This window comes from Neofelis nebulosa, chromosome 6 (assembly GCF_028018385.1).
Source record: "Neofelis nebulosa isolate mNeoNeb1 chromosome 6, mNeoNeb1.pri, whole genome shotgun sequence".
NCBI lineage: Eukaryota > Metazoa > Chordata > Mammalia > Carnivora > Felidae > Neofelis > Neofelis nebulosa.
In genome coordinates, this window is record NC_080787.1 from 35,024,341 (window position 1) to 35,044,507 (window position 20,167).

At 42.0% G+C, this 20,167-nt stretch overlaps 1 protein-coding gene across 1 annotated transcript; it reads right to left on the reverse strand.

Moving 5' to 3' along the window:
• Positions 1–6,240: 6,240 nt before the first annotated feature.
• LOC131514000 (DLA class II histocompatibility antigen, DR-1 beta chain) lies at positions 6,241–17,877 on the reverse strand. Its single transcript, XM_058733487.1, has 6 exons — positions 17,702–17,877; positions 11,165–11,434; positions 7,894–8,175; positions 7,365–7,475; positions 6,888–6,911; positions 6,241–6,587 (listed from the first exon to the last, which is right to left on the reverse strand). Exons 1-6 carry the CDS (start codon positions 17,799–17,801, stop codon positions 6,574–6,576), a joined length of 801 nt encoding a protein of 266 aa, XP_058589470.1. The 5' UTR covers positions 17,802–17,877; the 3' UTR covers positions 6,241–6,573.
• Positions 17,878–20,167: the final 2,290 nt, after the last annotated feature.

Sequence of the window (20,167 nt, forward strand, 5' to 3'; positions counted from 1 at the left end):
TACTCAGTCATGAAATAAAGTGAATCATATTTATAAGTAGGTTCAGAATTCCAAACTCAATGACATTTCACCATGTGATTAAACCTGGCTTCTGACAGGGCACCCAGCAGAAATGAGACAAATCACACAACACACAAGATAACAGAAGGGTGTAGGAAGTTAAACCACACGTGAAGTCCGTCTGTGGGGGCGCCTTTGAGAGACCGTGGTCAGGTCCTGGTCAGCTCTCGGCACTTACTGCTTATTATGTTCACGCAGTGAAGGATTTCCCTTCTGCCTGGAGATCAATCGGGCAGAGTCTTCGACAGCAGTTGCCTTTTTAAAGTGGTCAGACACAGAGGGGTCATGTCCGAAGAGTCTGAGAGTTGGCTGCAAAAATCCTCCCCTTTTTATAGGGATTTAATTAGCCTTGGGCTCTGGCAGACCCCCTCTGCTTCTGCTTGTTATCAGTTCTGGGGTGTCAGCTGATGCTGGTCCCAGTGATATCTCCCAGTTCAGTACCTTAACTGCTTGTGTCATTGCTTTGACCCGGGCTCCTGCCTGACACGAGACCCTCGATTTTTCTGTCTCCCTCCTGTTGTACACATGGCGTCTCAAGGTCTATTAAATGTTGATGTCAATTAACTTTGTCAAACCCTTTGATCTCACTACAATGCCCTCCGCATGTCCCCTCACTCTGTAAAATCTGTAAGACTAAGGTCCAGACTTCAGAAAGACTAGCTGCGCAGCTGTCTGCATCACCATCTATAAGTTGGCCATCCTCCCTGTAAATTATCCTGAATAAGTCTGTGTAAACTGGATGGAGTTGCCTACTTCATTTTTCAATCAAAGAAACTTCACGGTCTGCAGGAGCCTTCACAGTCCCTCCACTCACCAACAATCCTGAAATTGGGAATTTGTGTTTTGTCTCCTTCATTGAAAGTCTTCCTAACTGTTTCTTAATTACATCTTTTTTTTTTTTTTCAACGAACAAGTTCTATGTGTCATGGAGTTTTTCTATTGTCTTCTTTTCCCAATTTTCTTTCTTTCTGTTCTTACAGGTACTACTTGTTTTCTTCAGTTTCCTTTAGGCTATTTTGCTGCTACTTTTTCTACGTTATTGAGGTGGGAACATAGATTATTGATACGTGATTTTTTTCTCTTTTTTAACACAATTTCAAGTTAGTTAATATAGAGTTTAGTGTTGGTTTCAGAGGTAGAATTCAGTGATTCGTCACTTACATATACATCCAGTGTTCATCCCAACAAGTGCCCTCCTTAATGCTCATCACCCATTTAGCCCATCCCTCCAAATACCTCCCTCCATCAACCCTCAGTTGGTTCTCTATATTTAAGTCTTTCATGGTTCGCATCACTCTCTGTTTTATCTTTTAAATTTTCCTTCCCTTCCCCTATGTTCATCCGTTTGTTTCTTAAATTTCACATGAGTAAAAGCATGTGATATTTGTCTTTCTCTGACTTATTTCCCTTGGCGTGATACATTCTAGGTCCATCCACGTTATTGCAAATGGCACGATTTCTTTCATTTTTATTGCTGAGTAATAGTCCATTATATATATGCATATATACCACTTTTCCTTTATCCACTCATCAGTTGATGGACATTTGAGCTCTTTCTACAATTTGTTTACTGTTGATAGTGATGAGGGAAAGAAAGGCCAGAGAAATCTTGCTTAAATGAAATCTCCTTACAGTTTGCTGCCCACCGATAGACATCTGAAACATGCAAAGTGTGACCTTGCTCCAGGAACTCAGGGCTGCCTTACTTGCTTGATGTTTTTTGTTTACCTAAAAGTAAACTTATCTTCACAGCAGCTAGGCCTTCAAGGTCCTGAAAGCCTTGCTTCCAAATTTCTTAGAGACTTACACTCTCCCTAGCCCCCACGAACTTAAAAACATATAATCAGTCACTCCTCACAACCTCAGTGCAGCTCTTTTTGTCCACAAGTCCTGTCCCTGTGCTTTAATAAAATCACTCTTTTGCACCAAAGATGTCTCAAGAATTTGCTGTTGCCATTTGCTCAAGAACCCCATCATATTGGCGCTCTTATGTGCGGTTTTCTGAGTCTTTTCATCGGTACTCCGAGCCTTGGTTTAAACTTGGTGAGTACTTTCTCTTTTCTTCCTTTACTCTCATTTCAGGGGCTTTTCAAGGACTGGGCTCTTATTGGAACACTTTCATGTCGATTTCTCAGTCTATAATCCTCTAGCCCATGGCTACTCTCCAGAGAGGAGAAAGCCTGCCTTTCAGCTGGAAGTTAGTACCCTGGCCAGAATGGTATTAAGACCCAGAAACTTGATGCCCTCTCTTTATTCCTGTCTTCATACAACGTTGTCTTTCTTGGGCATGGGACAGCCACCTAAGAAACTAGCACAGCTCCCAATCTTATGACTCCTGTGTGAGGGTTCCTCCTTATTGGTCTAATGTGATCCCCTCCATATCCCTGGTCTAGCCACTTCTGGCCACAAGACCTCCACTAGAAGCCTGCCAAAACCAGTACCCGATTGAAGTAAAACCCAACCAGGGACTGTTTCCTACGAAAGCTGGATGTAAAGACAATATGTGTCGCAATGTCACTTAGATCATGATGGATTTCTATGTTTACTCTTTTCTGTCAATGTCCTCTAGTAACTACTTAAATTACAGAATTGGGTAATTCCCCCTTGTAAAACATTTCTAGTGTTTTCCATGGGTTAAACACGGGAAACTAAGCCATGACCTTCATGCTGGCATGCTCCTCAAAACAAAGTAAACGAAGATACGGCCTTCTACAGACTGGCCTTTTATGGTACATCTTTCCAGGCACAGCACAGCACAGTATTTCTGTTCATATCACAGGCACACATTTATAGCCGAGGTTTCAATGGAGAAGTGAAGGGACACTAGCATCCCTTCTCCATTATCTTTGAAACTTTTCTGGAAAATATATTTTTCCTTACAAAATTAAGTCTCGGCATGTTAATTTCTAAGAGCAAACAAATAATCCTCTTCCTCAGTTGCTGTTTTTAATTGTAATTGGGTTTATAGCTGCCATTTAATACTCCCTGTTAAAAAAAATCACAAACTGATGCTTCCCCTCAGCAATGTATCATCCTTTATGAGGAGATACTTTAAAATACTAACACTCTAGGGGTGCCTGGGAGGCTCAGTTAGTTAAGCATCTGACTTCAGCTCAGGTCATGATCTCACCACTCCTGAGTTTGAGCCCCTCTTCGGGGACTCTGTTGTGACAGTTCAGAGCCTGGAACCTGCTTCCAGTTCTGTGTCTCCCTCTCTCTCCGACCCTCTCCTGCTTACGCTCTGTCTCTTTCTCTCAAAAATAAATAAACATTAAAAAATCTTTTTTAAAAAAAATAGGAACATTCTGATAGTACCAAATACTATAGTTTCCCTGCCTGAAATTGTTCCAATCTATCCCATCTAATATTTCTTTCTTTCCAAAGAAAATTATTTGCTCCCATCTTTCCAATGCATCAGGTGAGGCTAGCCCATCCCTAAAAGGATGAAGCATGATTTGTCTGAGCGTATCACCGTAATCCTGTGGTCCTCTCAACATGTGGGAAGTAGGTCTACTACCTGAAAAAGGTATAGATCACCCTTATAAAAGCATACAAGAGCAGTTCCCTTTTCCTGCCTTTGGAAATTATGAGATGAAATGAAGCTTAAAGCTGCTACCGGCATCCTACTACCATTTCAGGAACACTGACAAGTGGTGTATGATAAGGAGATGAGGCAAAAAGTCCCAGAATCACTTGTGACACCGCTGGCCTGATGAATTGACCAGTCTGGAGATGAGGTACCTTGGGTCTATCTGCTCTGTGAGACAAGTAGTTAAAGAAAAATAAAGTCAATTAGATTGGGTGTTTCCACTAGCAACACAAAGCATCTCCACTGAAATACTCCTGCCATACATTTTAATTCTATATTATAATGTCACACCATAGGTCTCAGATAAAATGAGGCAATTCACGTCTTCATCTTAGGGAACAAAACGAAAGTAAAGCTGCAACCCTGGGATCAAACAGAACTTATCCCAACCATGTAAATATTGCATACATTACTGTTAGCTTATTAAATTCCCAGGGGATGATAACCTGTTTCACACAAATAGTGCATAATATATGACTGAAATATACATAAACTTTGAGTTGGCTTGAAATTTATAGCTGTCTCTGATCGTGGAGAAATTGTCTGAGTGTCTATTACCTTGAAATAAACTTCTGAATCTGGTGTCTGCTCTTTAGGTTGAATTTACATTTGACACTGACTCTTCAGACAGAATATGATAACAGAACTCATCATCTACATAAACAATTTCCTTGCATTTCTCTGAAACCTTTCTAACTCTTTTATATTACTGAAGCCTATGAAATTTAACTGTATATTGATTTATAATTATGATTCCACATTGTTTTATGCAAGAGACACAAATATTTGGTTTCCTTGTCTAGTTTGTTCCCATCATATACTCTCTGTCACATTTCTTTCATTAAATTGGGTTCATTTGTATATATTGTGTAAAGTTTTATTACATAAAATATTGCCAATTCCTCACTATTAAATAAGAGGTGTGCCTGGGTGGCTCAGTCGGTTAAGCCTCCGTCTCTCGATTTCGACCCGGGTCATGTACTCATGGTTCATGAGTTTGAACCCTGCATCAGGCTTCACGTGAGCCTACTTAAGATTCTCTCTCTCTCTCTCTCTCTCTCTCTCTCTCTCTGATTCCCTGGTCCCCACTAATGGCTCGCTCTCTCTAAAAGAAATTTTTGTAATTAAAAATCTATCAAATAAGACACTTCCAGAAAAGTCCAGCTTTCAATCCTTTTCCCTTCAACCTATTCCCTCATTGTGCCCAAGAGGCAACCATTTTTTAAAAGTCCTTTCATTGTCATATATAAAAAAGTAAATAGACTTAATAGATGATGGAGAAAGAGATAATGATAGATGGATGCAGATAAATTGAATTGATATAGCTATGTATTCCTATTCTCTTCCTCGATCCTATTACAGAAAATGTTGTGTGTTGTACAAACTCTCCTTACCTGTACAGAAGTGGAGATTATTGTAAGCAAGGGTTATTTTTTTTCTTTTACCTACATAGTATTTCACTGTTTGTGTGCACATCAGAGTATTCATAATTTCCTTCTTTGTTTCCCAGCATTGCCTTGGATTTCTAAGATGAGATCCATACAGGATGTTCCCGTACAGACAATACATTTGCTTACAATCCGAAAGGCCTCAGACATACCTCTTTTCCACTAGAGTTGTGGCTTTGTCCTGATGATCTAAGGGGAAGGATGGGGAAGCATGTGTCTTAAGCCAAAGTGTCAGCATGCCACTGATGTTTATCTGAGACACAGAAAGCGATGGAAGTGTAGATACAGCCCACCATCAGGCTAATGAAAGGGGTTTCCACAGGTTTAGAGACTTTAATATGAAAAATCAAGGCGAAAGATTTATACGATTTGAAGAGAGGAAAAAAAAAAAAAAAGAGGTTAGAGTGGGAGAGAGCCAAAGCATAAGAGACTGTTAAAAACTGAGAACAAACTGAGGGTTGATGGGGGGTGGGAGGGAGGGCAGGGTGGGTGATGGGTATTGAGGAGGGCACCTTTTGGGATGAGCACTGGGTGTTGTATGGAAACCAATTTGACAGTAAATTTCATATATTAAATAAATAAATAAATAAATAAATAAATAAATAAAATAAAAAAAATAAAAAAAAATAAAAAATCAAGGAAAGGGGCACCTGGCTGCTTCAGTCAGTGGAGCATTCGACTCCTGATCTCAGGGTCATGAGTTTGAGCTCCACATTGGCCGTGGAGCTTACTTAAAAATAAAATGAAATAAAAATATGAAAAGTAAAATAAAAAATCTGGGAAAGGAAACAAAGTGAGTACAAAAATTCTGTGGGTGTCATACCATTATAAGTTAGTGGATTTCTGATATTTTTTCCCCTCTCTTGTGCAAAGGGACTTCTGTGTTTGTCTTTGAGAACACACAGGTGTAGGACACCAGCATCATATGGGCCATGAAGCTCCATTTACTAGCTCCTGAAAATACGCCTAATTACAGAATGGAAAAAGACCAAGTATAAAAGGACATGATACAAAGATACCTTCCAGATCCACATTTGACCCAAATTCTGGAATATAAATAAAAACCAATATTGTAATTTGTTGCAATCCTCCCTTTCTCCCTTTTTTTCACTACTTCTTTTCCTTGAAACTATATGAAATGGATGATTGTCACTCCATGTTTATTTGAGAAAAGCTGATAAAGACACATGAACAGAGGTGAGTTCCAATGTAAAGGAGGCATTAAGGGCTGAATACACAGGGAGCTGGGAGAGAATGAAGATAAGGAACTTCAGTCAGTACTGGGGCTTCCAGGTCAAGGACGGGGTGGAGGGAGCCATCAGGGAGGACAGGTTCTGCAGGGTCACTGAACCCAGGGCAAACCAAATCCTGAGAAAACACTGTGTTTGTGGAAGCATTCGAGCCAAACAGGAAACGTTTTCACTGTGTGAGGAAGCCTGAAAAGAAGGTTCTTCCTGGAGTGTCAGCATCTCCACTTCAGCTCAGGAGTCCTGCAGAAGACAGAGCAGAGTGTTGTTCCCAGACCCACCTCCACAAGCAGCTTCCTCTCCCCTCTCCCAGGGCCTCGTGTTAAAACACCACAGTAAGAAAAAGAACATATTCTTTCTTAAGTATCCTGATCTAAAGCTATTTGCAGTGCAGGCCTTTTAGTAAGTGGAGAGAAGAAGCTTCAGTTAACTGCCTGAGTAGAAGTCAGATCCAAAGTCTTTGACATTGTTTCTGTCTTTTCACCTCCACCATCTGTTCCAGGATAATCAACTCTATCTCTAAAGAGGGTCAAAGAGCATTACCTGTTGGCTGAAGTCCAGAGTGTCCTGGGAAAGAAAAGGGAAAACATACATTAACAGAGACACAGGTAAATCTGTCCCCACATACAAGGTCCCAACCCCAGACCCACCTAACACCACAACCCACATTGCATGATGCCAGCGGGATCAGAAAGGGAGAGGTGTGGCCTGTGAAGTTTCTGTCACACAAATCTGTTGTGGCTTCATTAGCTTTCATAGCTCTTCCTGATTTGGCCCAGGACCCCAACCCAAGATATCCGTCTTGTCAACTTCTTTCTTATCTCTATAACCCATAACCTCTTATGCTGAAGCACAGTAACCATGGACCCTTGCTTTCTGGATATCTAGGAAATCTGAGGTCACATGGGGAAGGAAAGGCATCCTACAAGGCCACTGGTCCACAGGGAGTTTATGCGATCAAAGCTGTATTTCTCTCCCACAAGGTCTATAGGGAGGCCCAGCTACCAACAGGTGCCTTACCTTTCTGATTCCGGAAGTAGATGAACAGCCCCACCACCAGGAAGAGCAGACCCAGAACAAAGCCCCCGATTCCACTCAGCATCTTGCTCTGTGCAGATTCAGACTGAGCCCCTGAGAGAAGAAGCAGCTTTAATGATTTTTACCCCAAATCCAACTCCCCTGCTGGAGACTCTGGATTGAGAACTTTGAGAATGAGGAATGAAGCCTGCCCTGGAAGAAATAGAGTAAGTGGCAATTTCTGGGGGGAAAAATTTAAATCCCATTCCATAGATACAAGGTTTAGGTATTGAACTTTTTAAATATCACAACTTTGACAAATCCACTACTTCAATATCTATGGATGAGGAGCTCCTTGAAGTTCAAGTAACTTGTGCAGGGTGACCGAGCTAATAAAAGGCAGAGCCAAGATTGTATTCCCCTCCTGCCCGGAAGGTCCCTATACAATGGAGGATGTGCCAGAAGCACAAAAGGCAAAGCAAAGTCCCCTCCCTGCTGGGTGAGGAACTTATGGGATCAGAAAGCTACTCACTCCACTCCACGGTGAGAGGGCTCGTGCGACTTGGATGCTCCACGTGGCAGGTGTAGACCTCTCCACTCTGAGGAACTGTTTCCAGCATCACCAGGGTCTGGAAGGTCCAGTCTCCATTACGGATCAGGCCTGTGGACACGACCCCAGTCTCCTCCTCCTGGCCGTTCCGGAACCACTTGACCTCAATGTGGCCTGGATAGAAACCATTCACGGAGCAGACCAGGAGGTTGTGGTGCTGCAGGGGCTGCGTCTTCGAGGGGAACACGGTCACTGTCGGCTCAACTAGAAGACAAGTGGTAGCGGGACTAAGTGAGGACGACAGAGTGAGTCTCTCTGGCTGGCTGCCCTCCTGCCTCCGGTCTCTGGTCCCAGGCTGCATCTCGTGCAGGCCTCCCTCAAAGCTGGCCACGTGGCCCAGTACCAGCCAGTCTCATGAGTCTTGAATTCAATCCTGACAATATGGGTCCATTAAGTTTGAGAGATGTTGAGGAAATTTGTGGGGTTTTTCATAGTGTGAAGTAGTTATTCCTTGTGGAATTGAAGTGTTTACACATGTTGTAAGGGATATAGTGTCTCAATTAAAAGCATGATTTCTGGAGCAGGCTGACTGAGCTCAAATATAGGCTCTGCTCCTTACTGATTGATCCTAGAAGAATATTACATTCCTCTGCACCCCAGCTTTCTCCTCTATCGAAGGAGACAGTAATACTTACCTCTTACAGTTCTGTGAGGATTAATGCACCTAAAGTATGTAAACTGATGATTGGAGTTTAGCCTTCAATATATGTTAAGTACTTATTACCCTGTTTAATTACAGAGAAAATATTATTTAAAGCAGCCTGGGTAAATTGGAGAACAGCTTGAGGTAGATAGGGAAATAGAGTATGAAACCCTGGAAATGCTCCACTCACACCTTACAACACCACACAAATGGTTCTCCCCCGGAAGCAGGAAAGACAGAGGAGATACTCTAGCCTATTTGTTTAATTGCAAGAACAGTGTGAGTCCTGAAAGAGAGGGAAAGGAACAAGAAAACTCATTGATTTTAAAAAGTTCTCATAATTGCACTCAGATGATCAATCTTTCTGTGCAGCATAAAAAATTACTGTTATTGGAATTGTTATACCTTTATAATTGTCTCCCTTTGAAAGCTGACATTTGAGTTCAGGGCAGAGACTGAGACTATTTAACAGGTATCCTTAGTGCAGAGACAATCCCTTACACTACTAGCCTCAATAAATACTGTTTTTAAGAAAGGAAATATATGATGAAACCATTTACAATATCGTAAAATGGTAGATTCAAGATTGATGACAAAGCTTTGCTAACAATTTTTGTAGCATATTTCATTAAATATAAATGTTTACATTCCTAGCATGAAAATTAATAAACAGTGTCAAAATATAAGCCACAGACTAGAGAAAATGCTGAATCGACTATCAGCAAAGCATTAATAATCTTATGCATAGAAAACACCTAATGGGGCGCCTGGGTGGCGCAGTCGGTTAAGCGTCCGACTTCAGCCAGGTCACGATCTCGCGGTCCGTGAGTTCGAGCCCCGCGTCAGGCTCTGGGCTGATGGCTCGGAGCCTGGAGCCTGTTTCCGATTCTGTGTCTCCCTCTCTCTCTGCCCCTCCCCCGTTCATGCTCTGTCTCTCTCTGTCCCAAAAATAAATAAAAAGCGTTGGGAAAAAAAAAAAAAAAAAAACACCTAAAATCACTGAGAAAAATACCAGAATCCCCGAGATAATAGTAGATAATTTTTACATCAGTAACAACAATTAGCCAATAGATATGTAAAAAAAAAAAAATCCAAGGACCTTAAAAGCAAAGAAATATACATTAAAAATAAAAAAGATATAAAATTTCAACCAAGTATTTGCAATATTGGGAAAAAAAGATCTAACAAAGGGGAACGTGAGGTGAATTGTTACAACTATATAAAGAAATAATATGCAACTCCTTAAATACTTTCATCATTATAAAAACAGTAACATCAATACATTTAGTAACAAAATTATAATTAAGATACCTGGTTTCACAATCATTTCAAGAATGTAAGAATACATACTCTAAGAGAACAAAGAGCGGGAAGTTGAGACCTAAAAGAAGCCCCAGAAATATCAGGAGGGTTTGGGGAGCCTGGGTGGCTCAGTCAGTTAAGGGTCCCACTTGGCTCAGGTCATGATCTGGCAGATTCTGGGTTCGAGTCCCCGGGCAGGCTCTGGGCGACAGCTCAGAACCTGGAGCCCCCTTGGGATTCTGTACCTCCCTCTCTCTCTCTGCTCCTCCCCTGCTTGCACTTTTTCTATCTCACCCTCTGCTCTTCCCCCGTTCCCACTCTGTCTTACTGGATCTCCTTCTCAAAAATTAACATTAAAAAAAATAGAAATGTCAGAGGGACCTCAGAAGTCGCCCCAAATCTTCAACGGTTAGTCTGGCCATTTTCCTCACTGCAATGGTAGCACATACAGACACAGGCACACGTATTTCAGGGGCTTCAGAAAAAGAAGGGTGAGTGTCAGGGACAGAAGGTGACCAGCCTCCTCACATCTCCCCGATCTCTTAACCCTCCCCTCCCCTCCCCTCCCCTACACCTTCACCCCAACCAGGACACCCTCCACTTCCCTCCCCAGGTCTCCAACCACCTGCCCAGTGTGCCCTCCAGCTGGAGCTCCTGAGCCCCCCTCACCTCTGCCTCAGGGGCCACCAAGGATGCCCGATGTCCCCTCCTGTTGCCTCCCCCACACCCACTCTCTCCACACGCACTGCCCCCCCTTCCCACACACTCATTCTCTGTCTACCTCACTTCACAGGGCACCCCTCCCACACTGTCCCCACAGCCACACAAGGAAACACGACACTGTCCTCACAGTCACTCATGGACACAGCCACGCCCTCCCCAGAGTCACACATGGACACAACCACGCCCTCCCCACAGTCACAAAACGTGGTCCCCACAGTCACACACGGACTCACCACACTGTCCCCACAGTCACAAATAGACACAACCACGCCCTCCGCAGAGTCACACATGGACACAACCACACTGTCCCCACGGTCACAACCAGATGGTCCCCACAGCCACACAAGGACACACCACACTGTCCGCACCCCACAGACACAGCACACACTCCCCGACGTCGCACTCTCGCAGGGATCCCCGTGATGTGCTCTTGCTCAACACCCTGTAGGCTCACTGGGACCCAGTCTCTGTCTCACAGTCGCACACGCGCAGCCCCGGCCGCCCCAGCCCCCCTGCCCCGCTCACCTCGCCGCTGCACCGTGAAGCTCTCACCAACACCATAGTTGTGTCTGCAGTACGTGTCCACCTCGGCGCGCTTCTGCTCCATGAAGTCCTTCTGCCCGTTCCAGTACTTGGCATCAGGCCGCCCCAGCTCCGTCACCGCCCGGAACTCCCCCACTTCGTTGTCAAAGCGAGCTAACTCCTCCCGGTTATAGAAAAATCTGGCCAGGAATCGCACCCGCTCCGTCCCGTTGGTGAAATGACACTCGAACTTCCACATGGTTAAGAAATGTGCTGTGGGCACAAACGTATGGCCAACTCATTTTTGACAAAGCAGGAAAGAACATCCAATGGAAAAAAGACAGTCTCTTTAACAAATGGTGCTGGGAGAACTGGACAGCAACATGCAGAAGGTTGAAACTAGACCACTTTCTCACACCATTCACAAAAATAAACTCAAAATGGATAAAGGACCTGAATGTGAGACAGGAAACCATCAAAACCTTAGAGGAGAAAGCAGGAAAAGACCTCTCTGACCTCAGCCGTAGCAATCTCTTACTCGGCACATCCCCAAAGGCAAGGGAATTAAAAGCAAAAGTGAATTACTGGGACCTTATGAAGATAAAAAGCTTCTGCACAGCAAAGGAAACAACCAACAAAACTAAAAGGCAACCAACGGAATGGGAAAAGATATTTGCAAATGACACATCGGACAAAGGGCTAGTATCCAAAATCTATAAAGAGCTCATCAAACTCCACACCCGAAAAACAAATAACCCAGTGAAGAAATGGGCAGAAAACATGAATAGACACTTCTCTAAAGAAGACATCCGGATGGCCAACAGGCACATGAAAAGATGTTCAACGTCGCTCCTCATCAGGGAAATACAAATCAAAACCACACTCAGATACCACCTCACGCCAGTCAGAGTGGCCAAAATGAACAAATCAGGAGACTATAGATGCTGGAGAGGATGTGGAGAAATGGGAACCCTCTTGCACTGTTGGTGGGAATGCAAATTGGTGCAGCCGCTCTGGAAAGCAGTGTGGAGGTTCCTCAGAAAATTAAAAATAGACCTACCCTATGACCCAGCAATAGCACTGCTAGGAATTTATCCAAGGGATACAGGAGTACTGATGCATAGGGGCACTTGTACCCCAATGTTTATAGCAGCACTCTCAACAATAGCCAAATTATGGAAAGAGCCTAAATGTCCATCAACTGATGAATGGATAAAGAAATTGTGGTTTATATACACAATGGAATATTACGTGGCAATGAGAAAAAATGAAATATGGCCTTTTGTAGCAACATGGATGGAACTGGAGAGTGTGATGCTAAGTGAAATAAGCCATACAGAGAAAGACAGATACCATATGGTTTCACTCTTATGTGGATCCTGAGAAACGTAACAGAAACCCATGGGGGAGGGGAAGGGAAAAAAAAAAAAAAAAGAGGTTAGAGTGGGAGAGAGCCAAAGCATAAGAGACTGTTAAAAACTGAGAACAAACTGAGGGTTGATGGGGGGTGGGAGGGAGGGCAGGGTGGGTGATGGGTATTGAGGAGGGCACCTTTTGGGATGAGCACTGGGTGTTGTATGGAAACCAATTTGACAGTAAATTTCATATATTAAAAAAAAAATAAATTAAAAAAAAAAAAAAAAAAAAAAAAAAAAAAAAAAAAAAAAAAAAAGAAATGTGCTGTGGGGACAGGGCGACCCGGTCACTCGCGGGCTCCTGGAAGACACTGACGCCGCCACCCCTCGGGGCTCCACCCACACCCCCAAACCACCAGCACCCACGGCTCTTCTCTCCTCTGCCGGTGGGGGCGGGAGGAGGAGGGGAGGTGACCCCTCTCCTGGGAGCTTCTCTGGGTCACTGGGTTCTGGTTCAGAGGCGGACCTCCCAGCCTGAGGATTTGCCCCTCACTGCCTCCTCCTGGAGACCTCCTCTGGACAGACACCCACCTCCCTCCTTGACTCCCACAGCCCTTTCCTGGCCTCACACACGTCCCACCTGCGTCCCCCTCCCCCACCCCCACCCAACACTTGGTCTGCGCTGAGCTGGCAAAGGGCCCCGGCCGCCCTTGCGAACCCAGAGAAGGGAAACAGACGCGTCCCCTCCACTCTTGGGGCTTAAAATTTATGGAAAGTGATGGACAAAACCCAACCAGGCAGGAGTTTATTTACCTGGGGGGGAGAAATGTCACAAGACAAGCCTGCAGTTCTAGAGCAGAGGATAACTGGGTGATCTGAGTTTCTTTAGGGTGCCAGACAGGTGGTCTCAAGGGGGATGTTTAGGATGTGACAGGAAAGAGTAACTAGATGTGAACTAGTGGGCGTGTGTGTGTTTGATAATTCAGGGAAAGGTAATACAATGTGCAAAATCTTGAAAGAATTGATGAACTTCCTCAACGAAATGGAAAAAGGGAGTTCACTGAAGCACAATGGGACAAAGGAAGGCAAAAGGTTAGACTGGAGAAATCACGTGGAGCTGGCAGTAAAAGCCTTACAGGTGATGTTGGGATTTTGACTTCATACTTCACGTAATGGGAAACTACTGAAGAGTTTTAAGGACATTAAAACCATGACTGCACTACAGTTCCTCAAGTCCTTACCTGGAATTTTCAAACTCCAGAAACCTAGGAAACCAGATCTTTTTACAAGTTTTGATGCCAAACTCTTTTGCCAAATCTAACCTGATGAGATAAAGGGTCAAACATGTCAGACCTCTTATTGGTCAGTCAGTCACATGGGCTTCTGGAGTTTCAATATATAAACACACACACATCATAATATATGTACATACATGCATATGCATACATATATACACACACATATACATACATGACACATAAACATACATGTATGTATATATTTTGATGTTTTATTTTCTGTTTAATTGAACTAAGAAAAATTTTTTATTCAAGTGGAATTGACATGAACATTTTGAAAATAGTTTAAAAATACCTGTACCTTTAAAAATGAGACAAATAAAAGGAGCTCTTGACATTATCAACAGAACAGAATGTAGCATTACTGCACAAGTTTGATACATTTTACAGAAAAATACTTGTGACAGTCACAATTGATGACTCATAAGGCAAGCTGTTGAAAGTTAACAGAGATGCTGATGATCAAGAAATCATGAAATCTTATAAAACATTGCATAAGGCAGAGAATAAAAGATGAAGATCTCGAGCTTGCATTGACTGAGTGGACTCAGCGAGAAAGTGTTCAATCTATGAACTGTTGATCTTATTATTTTTTGTAATAAAATAAGCTAAACTACACCACAAAGACCTGAATTGGAAGGTAAGTGTGTGTATAAAGGGTAAGTCTAGAGGTTTTAGAAGCAGCAGAGTATAAACCAGTGTTTCCAACATCAGTACTCTTGACATTTTGGAGAAGATATTTTTTGTGGGAAGCCTGTTCTGTACGTTGTAGATTGTTTACTAGCATCATTAGCCTCTACCTAGCAGATGTCAGAAAAAAGCACCCAGTGACTACCAAAAATGGCTCCAGACATTGCCAAATGTCCCTAGAAGTCCCCATATGAGAACCACTGTTACACCACTTGAAAAATCTGTGGTAAAAAAGCCAATGTTAATTCTATGTCAGCTGAGAATTACATTGAAAAATTTGCCAATGTTATATCTGATAAAAAACCTTGATACTGAACAAATTTATTTTGTTGGAAAAGAGGCTCTTCACTGAGACAAGATTCTGAAAAAAAGAATTCATACTGCCTAACAAGAGAGTATCAAAAGTTATTATGAATTCCAACCAAAAGATGATTGCTCTTGGGTGTGCTAATGATTCAAGCTTACCCAAATGAAAGTGGGCAGACACTAGAAAGTGCCAAAATCCAGGATGCCTGAAAGGGACAAATATTTTACTTGTGCATTAGTTTTCAAAAAAGATAATATGGATAACCAGATACATGTTTTATTTGGTTCAAAACCACTTTGTATCAATGGGCTTCGTTCATGAGAGGCAAGCTGGATTGGGAGAAACCTGGAAATTAATTGTCCCTGTATAATTGTTCCACATACTGTACTCCTCAAATTCTTATAAAAATTAAAGCTTTGGCTTCTAATTCTCCCCCTGCCCCACCACCAAGTATGACATCTATGTTGCAATCTTTGAACAAGGAATTTTCTCATCCCATGAAGATCAAGTATAAAAAACTTTTAAACTCTGTTCTTGATGCAGTTTACAGAGGCCTATGAATCCACATCTTCTGAAATAAGTTAATGGCTAGTGTTATGACAAAGCTAATGTTTAATAAACCAACCTGAAAAACTGCTTAGCAAGACTGGGCTACATCCGAGTTTGCAAATGAATTACCAATTGAAGACATTGAAAACTGTTATCTGATTCATGAGAAAATATTATATGACACTTTAATTTATGTAAATTTTTATCTAAATAAGTCCAAGGAATAAGGTGTACACCTGAGATGAGCACCAGGTAGCGTATAGAAGTGTGGAATCATTACACTGTATATCTGAAACTAACATTACGCTGTATGCTAACCAAATGGAAGGTAAATAATAACTTTAAAAGATATTCTCTGCCTAAATGTATACCTATAATCTTAAACAATCAAACAAACAAATAAGTCAAAGGTGCTGATCCAAAAATACTGAGCACTGATGATGGGGTCACACGGGGCATTCCCTGAGTGATGGAAACATGGTAGTGGTGACTGAGAGCGCTCCCCAACTTGCTCCCTACACTCCAGCTTCTCCAGCCTTCCTTCTGTCCCTTGCAGTCAGCAAACATCTTCCCGCACTTGACCTTTATCCTATTTTCTCCCCCTACAACTCTTGTCCTGTACATCCTTCATTTGGCTGGCTTCTGTCACCAGTCATATCTCAACTCAATGTCACTTCCTCAGGGAGAGCTCCCTACACACTTGAACTGAAGTCAGGTGTATCCAATTCTGTCTGTTTCACAACCAGGTGTATTATTTTTCAGCGTACTTATTGTTGTCACAATTTTTGTTGTTATTGTTAAATGTTTATCGGGCTTTCTCCTCTGTCATTACATAAAATCCATGATGGTAATGATCTTTAGCCTATTCAAGTAGAATTCACTGAGCCCAGAACAGAGCCTAGTACATCATAGCTGCTCAGAGAAATGTCTCTGATACAATGGATAAACACAGGGCTCCGAGAATCAGTCATTGTGAAGATCCTGGAAAGCAAGAAGGGGCTCAGGTCCAACATTCTTTTACTCTGATGATACATTATATCCCCTCCACTTCCCGTGAGAAATTCACAGAAACTACCTCCTTCTCCTTCTACTGTTGGAAAAAATATCACAGGTAAGGAAAAGGCGATTTTAAGAAAAAAGAAAAATCTCATTAAGTTTCAGCTCATCCTGTAGATCTGTGATAGTGCTGAGGTCTCTGCATACACTGGGGATTCACAGTAATGGTGACAACATGGCTCGGGAAAGAATAGGAACTGGAAGTGGAGGCAACCCAACATGGCTATTAAGGAAAAACAGAAAACATGAGGAATAAACCTATGCCATCTGGGGACATCACCTCAGTCAGCCAATATATTCCCTTGACTTGCATATTGGCTTTCAGTCCTATGAAATGTAAACACCTTCACGCTCTCTGTACTCTGCTCAGGGTAGATAGTTGGAACCATATGAAATTCCTGATGTTGCCTATTTTTGGGTTACAAAGCCATAATTGCATATAATTTATCCTATACTAGTTGAATCCCTTCCTGTGGGCTCAGGCCAGAGAACAGAAAGATGCAGGAGAAACGGACACCATAGAAAGGTTCAACATAGATTCATAATGAAAAATTAACTTGTGCTGGGTTCTCAGAAGATATCTTAAGTTCTTTAAGACTCCAAAGAACATCCCATACGTGCTTCTCATCTAAAATGTCATTTCAAGTACTAAGGATCTCTGCTGTACCTCCAGGGTGAGAAATAGAGATAAAACTAGACCCAACTTTGGTCAGAGAACCTTCAGTCCAGGGATAAAGGCCTTGTAAACTTTGAGGTGCAGGAGAAAGGAAAGGAGATAATGGGAGAGAACCCTTGATACAGCCTCGCATATTACAGAGAGGCACCAACATAACTAACCCTGTGAAGACATAACACAGGGTCTTCTAGGAGATACCTTTCTAATTCCTTTTGACTCTCTGTCCAATTTTCTGAGAAACTTTCTTATTTTCTAGCATAACTCAACATTATAAAGGGAACTGCTTGATGGGAATTAATTTGAAATCATTATTTCTGAGTCTTCTCAAGACCCTGAGGGAATAAAACTCAAACCTGGAGAGTTTGACTGGGGAAGAGTTGAGAAGAAATGGCCTCTATATGTGGAGGCCCTTACACAGCTCTTATAGAGAGGGCAAGCATTCGGCCTCCTCTTGTTTTGGATAGAATTGGGGATCTATATGATAAAGGTGGGCCATCATTAAAGAAAATGTCACAATTTTCTAAGGCACATGGCATGGACACAGTGGCAAAACTAATTTCTTTCTTTCCCCCCACTCCATCATAGCTCACCACCCAGGAGTGCACTTACATGAGGTGTCCCTGGCCCAAGCCAGGGGAGGGCTCAGCACCATCAATATCAACATCAGAGCTGTCATCCAGGAGCCTCCCAGGAAACACAAGCACACCATGCTGGAGAACAGAGAGGACAGGGGGCAGGGGAACAGGCAAGTCTCAGTCAGTGAGAACTAAGACCCTCCTTTAGCCCCCTCCTAAATAATACCAACCAAGGAATTTGTTTCTCTGCTCCGGGATTGGGTAATCTAGGTTTGACAACCAATCTGCATCACAGATGTACTGCATCATCAGTTGGTGGTCAGAGATTCAGTATCAAGAGCCTCTTCTGAAACTCTGACTTCCTTCATTGGAAGGATTATTTTAATTTAGTACTTAAAAGGTTTGATCCAATATATATGAAACATTTGACTGGGCCCCTATTGTAAGCCAGCTCTATGCTGAGCAGTGATGTGCACAAAAGTTTGAGTCTTTAGGAGTATTCATGCCTCTCCCGTGAAGACCGAATAGTTTTGACGATAGTTTGTGTCAGTGTTTTAGGAGCTGAGCGAGTGGAGGGAAGATGATTGTTAATCAAAAGATCCGGACCTTTTTGCAACATCACATTGTGTAGATTTGGGGAAATTAACCTTGAAATGAAGGCTTTCTGGTACTGCAGACTTTCTGGTACTTGGATACTGGAAAGTGGTATGATTCTCTGGACTGCTCAAGCAAGGAGCAGCATCCCCTGGTAACTGATGATGACAGAATTCTAGCTGTTAATTGGAGAGTATTGTCTGTATCTCTATAGGTAGGGAGATCTCTGATAAACTAAGAGTCATTGGAATTTAGTCATTAACTTACCCGGAGTAAAAGGGTTTTTCAAGTTTGTCTGCTGATGCTGTCATTGAGTTTGAGGCACCTCCAAAATATGCAGAGAAAGGGGCTTAGAGAACATGATCTATGTGGAATGGAGGGTCTTGGAAAATCCTTTGTATAGCACTTAAGCTAAAAAAGTGATAACACCAACTGTCCAAATCAAAGTATGCAGGGGGCTGAGACATTGATAAAGGACTCAAAGTCAGCCTTTAGCATAAAAGCTCTGCCTTAGAATAATTAATATTTTATGTGAAAATGTGTTCAGTCCATAGCTTTGGATCCCACTCTGATCTCCTCATTTTATTGGGGTTATGTCCCTTTTTTATGTACCTTCTCTTGCTTTATGCTAAGGAGACATATAAGAAGCTGGTGCTCATGAATACATTACAGAGCATCCAGGAAAGAAAACACAATGGAAATACTATGAATAACATCCTTTGACGTAACCATATAGTTTTAAGCATATGTTTCTACTTTTATATAATTATTATGCATTGTATTAACAGAAGTGTAATATCTCAGATTCAATAGGATTTTAAAGGACAACTATCTATCTAAATTTCTGCAATAATTCACAGTCTTCCACAGTCTGATAAGCAGCCCATGTTTATGGACTAGTGCCAGAGAACTCACCATGTTGCAATAAATGTGACTAATGTTTACTGAGCAAATTTTGAACATTTTACTTTGCACCCAGAATTATACAAGAGCTTTTTATACAGCATATTTATATTTAACTCTCACATCATCTCAGTGATTTGAGTACCCTTTGTATCCCTTCAGATGCAGAGAATAAAATGATGGGTGTATGTTAAACAACTTTGGCAAGGACACACGGCCAGTAAATGGGTGCACTCCATATGGAGCCAAGTTATATGTGAGTCCAGTCTCCAGAAGCCTAGCCATTACATCACACACCACCTCACATTCACTTTCTGAATAGAATACTGTCCATTGTGTTGAAACTATTCTTGTCATGGTTGTGTATAACAATGCAACTACTCTTGTCAAAGAGTGACAGCATTTTATATAAACTGATTAGTTACCGTGTAGTAGTAACTCTAGTTCCTCCAGAAGTAGATGTTCTTTAATCTCCAAGTATTCATGGTCTTTCCAGTTTTTTCTGGTGGCTAATTTCATTTCTCAGAGCCTTGTGGCCTGAAAATATGCATAGCATTGTGGTCTCAATCTTTTTGTACTTGTTGAGGGCTGATTTGTGACCAGTATGTGATCCATTCTGGAGATTGTTCCACGTGAACTCGAGAAAATGTGCCGCTTAGGATGACATGTTCTGAGTCTATCTGTTGAGCCCATGCAGCCTAGTATGTCACTGAAAACCATTGGTTCACTGTTGATTTTCTGCTTAGATGTTCTGTCCATTGGGTAAATGGGGTGTTAAAGTTCCTACTATTATGGTATTTTTATGAACGAGTTTCATGTTTATGATTCATTGATTTAAGTATTTGGGTGTTCTCAAGTTAGGGGCATAAATATTTATAATTATTAGATCTTCTTTTTGGATAGATCCCTTAAATATGATATAATGCCCTTCTTCATCTCTTGTTACAGTCTGAGTTTTAAAATATAAATTGTCTGATATAAGTATGGCTACTCTGGTTTTCTT